Source organism: Alligator sinensis, unplaced genomic scaffold (genome assembly GCF_000455745.1).
Source record: "Alligator sinensis unplaced genomic scaffold, ASM45574v1 scaffold253_1, whole genome shotgun sequence".
In the NCBI taxonomy this organism is placed as follows: domain Eukaryota; kingdom Metazoa; phylum Chordata; order Crocodylia; family Alligatoridae; genus Alligator; species Alligator sinensis.
In genome coordinates this window covers 689,031-691,082 of record NW_005842147.1, presented here as the reverse complement: position 1 = coordinate 691,082, position 2,052 = coordinate 689,031, and the positions used below count along the sequence as shown (strand labels likewise).

General features: G+C 45.3%; 1 protein-coding gene across 1 annotated transcript in view; it reads left to right on the top strand.

Moving 5' to 3' along the window:
- Positions 1–2,052, top strand: part of ADTRP (androgen dependent TFPI regulating protein) — a 50,882-nt gene that overhangs the window by 34,858 nt on the left and 13,972 nt on the right. The window contains exon 4 of the mRNA XM_025206221.1: positions 1,437–1,552. Within this exon, the coding sequence (XP_025062006.1) occupies positions 1,437–1,552 (116 nt within the window). The remainder of the gene's footprint in view (positions 1–1,436; positions 1,553–2,052) is intronic.

Below are 2,052 nucleotides of genomic sequence, written 5' to 3'. Positions count from 1 at the left end.
GAACCAGTGGACTACAGAGAAGCTGGCTGAGGAACTGAGGCTTGGATTTACTTAAGGTAGACTGGGGCTGGAAACTGAGACAGACAGCTGAGATATTGGGGGGGAATGGCAGATAAGTGGTGGCAAGGAGGAGACAGCCAGGAAAGAAGTTGAGGCAGAAACCTGGTTGCTCAGGGGAAAAGGAAAAGGCAGTGGGGATAAGACAGTGGCAAAGAAACAGGGGGGTTGGAAGCAGAGAGGAGCTCAGGACAGGTGTTGGAGGTGGCAGTGAGCCAGAAGCAGGAGAGGGAGATATGAGACAGAATTAGAGGGGCAAGGAACAGAGATTGGAGCAGGGTCAGATCATAGTAAAGCAAAACCCAACTTAGGGGTCCAAATAACAGTTTTATTACACAGCCAACACACTACACAGCCCCATGAAGTTATTGGTTCACACACATGCACACACACACAAGCACTTACAATGGCAGCAGGAGAAAGAGACTCAGGAGAAGGGTTGGAGTCCAGGTAGGGAAGAGACGCAGAGTCCAAGACCTTGGTTGAAGAACAGGTGGGTGATAGCTACCTATCCAGGCTGGAAAGAAGTCCTTGTCCAGTAGGTGTTGTCCAGAGGGGGGTCACTGGCAGGGCCTCTGGATGGATAGGTGGTGTGGCATGGTGCTGGTCCAGATGGAGAGGGCGTCCCACTGGATCTGTCTTCACTGCCCCTTTTTATAGGGGCAGACCCTGTGTGACTCTAGTGACAGCAGGCATGCCGTCATTACAGGCCATTCAGTAGAGGCCTGCTACCATTGTATTTCAATCATTCCCAATCATTCTCATTCATCCAGGAACAAATTTACATGGGAGGGGTACATGAATCATACAGTTGTGACACAGGGGATGCCCGGGCAGAGCACACAAGATGGAGACTTGACATACAAAATGGAAACTTGACATTACTTTGGTTCACTTACAAACACAGGCCTAAACCATACAATATCCATATGAAACAATAAAAAACAATATGAAAATGATAACAATACAATATACAACAGTAAGAATCAATACAAACCTAATAATAATACAATATAAAACAGTGGATATCCAAAACCAAAAAATTGCTACCAAAATAAAAATGTTAAAGCTTATCCTAAGTCTGAGCTCGCTTATGCTTGTCTATAGGGAATAGAAAGGGAGAGAAAGAAAAGCCAGAAATAATTGGGGAAGGGAAGGGGGAATGCATATCTATTGTGTATATATATGTATTAAAAAAGAAAAACTGGGGGTTTTGCTACAGCTATTTCCACACTGCATGATGTAGCATGTACTTTTTACATTATATAATGTTAAAAAACAAGTTTGTTTGTTTGCATATACTCATTTCCATGTTCTGTGTAGTACTACACACATACTGCACTGTTGCCACTGGGTGATTTATTTCCTTTTCTTCTCAGCACACTGCTATAGTTGTGTTAGCTCTGCTGGAGATGATTGTTACACCTCACCATTACCCTCCAAAGAAGAAAGGACTGACTCTATTAGGATTTGTCTCCATCGCCTACATCAGTTGGTAAGAATCATATAGTATAAACCTAGAGATTTTCTTTAGCTGCCCTTTTCTGATAAAAAGACATACAAAAAACTAGAACAGGCAGGCGAGGTTCTTTGGGTGAATCTGATATCTTTTATTAGACCAACTTAAATAGTTGGAAAACAATTTTAAGCAAGCTTTCTGGTTCAAAAACCCTTCGTCAGGCTGAGGAAGTTTAAGCAGTTGGTGTGTGCTCTTCCTGTATAGAATGAAACGTAAAGAAGCCAGGGGCTGGGCTGGTATGCATACAAGACAGGCAGTCACTGAAGATATAGATCAGGAGTCGGCAACCCCTGGCACGCATGCCCAGCATGGCACGCAAGGCCATTTTGCTTGGCACGCCACAGCACAGCTGTTTGGAGCCTCCCAGCTGCAGCCAGCCCCAGCTCTGGGAAGCTGCTGCCAGGGATGGAGCCTGGGCTGCTCCCAGCAGGGCTTCCAGCATGGTGTGCCTAGCAAAATGGCCTTGCGTGCCCTGC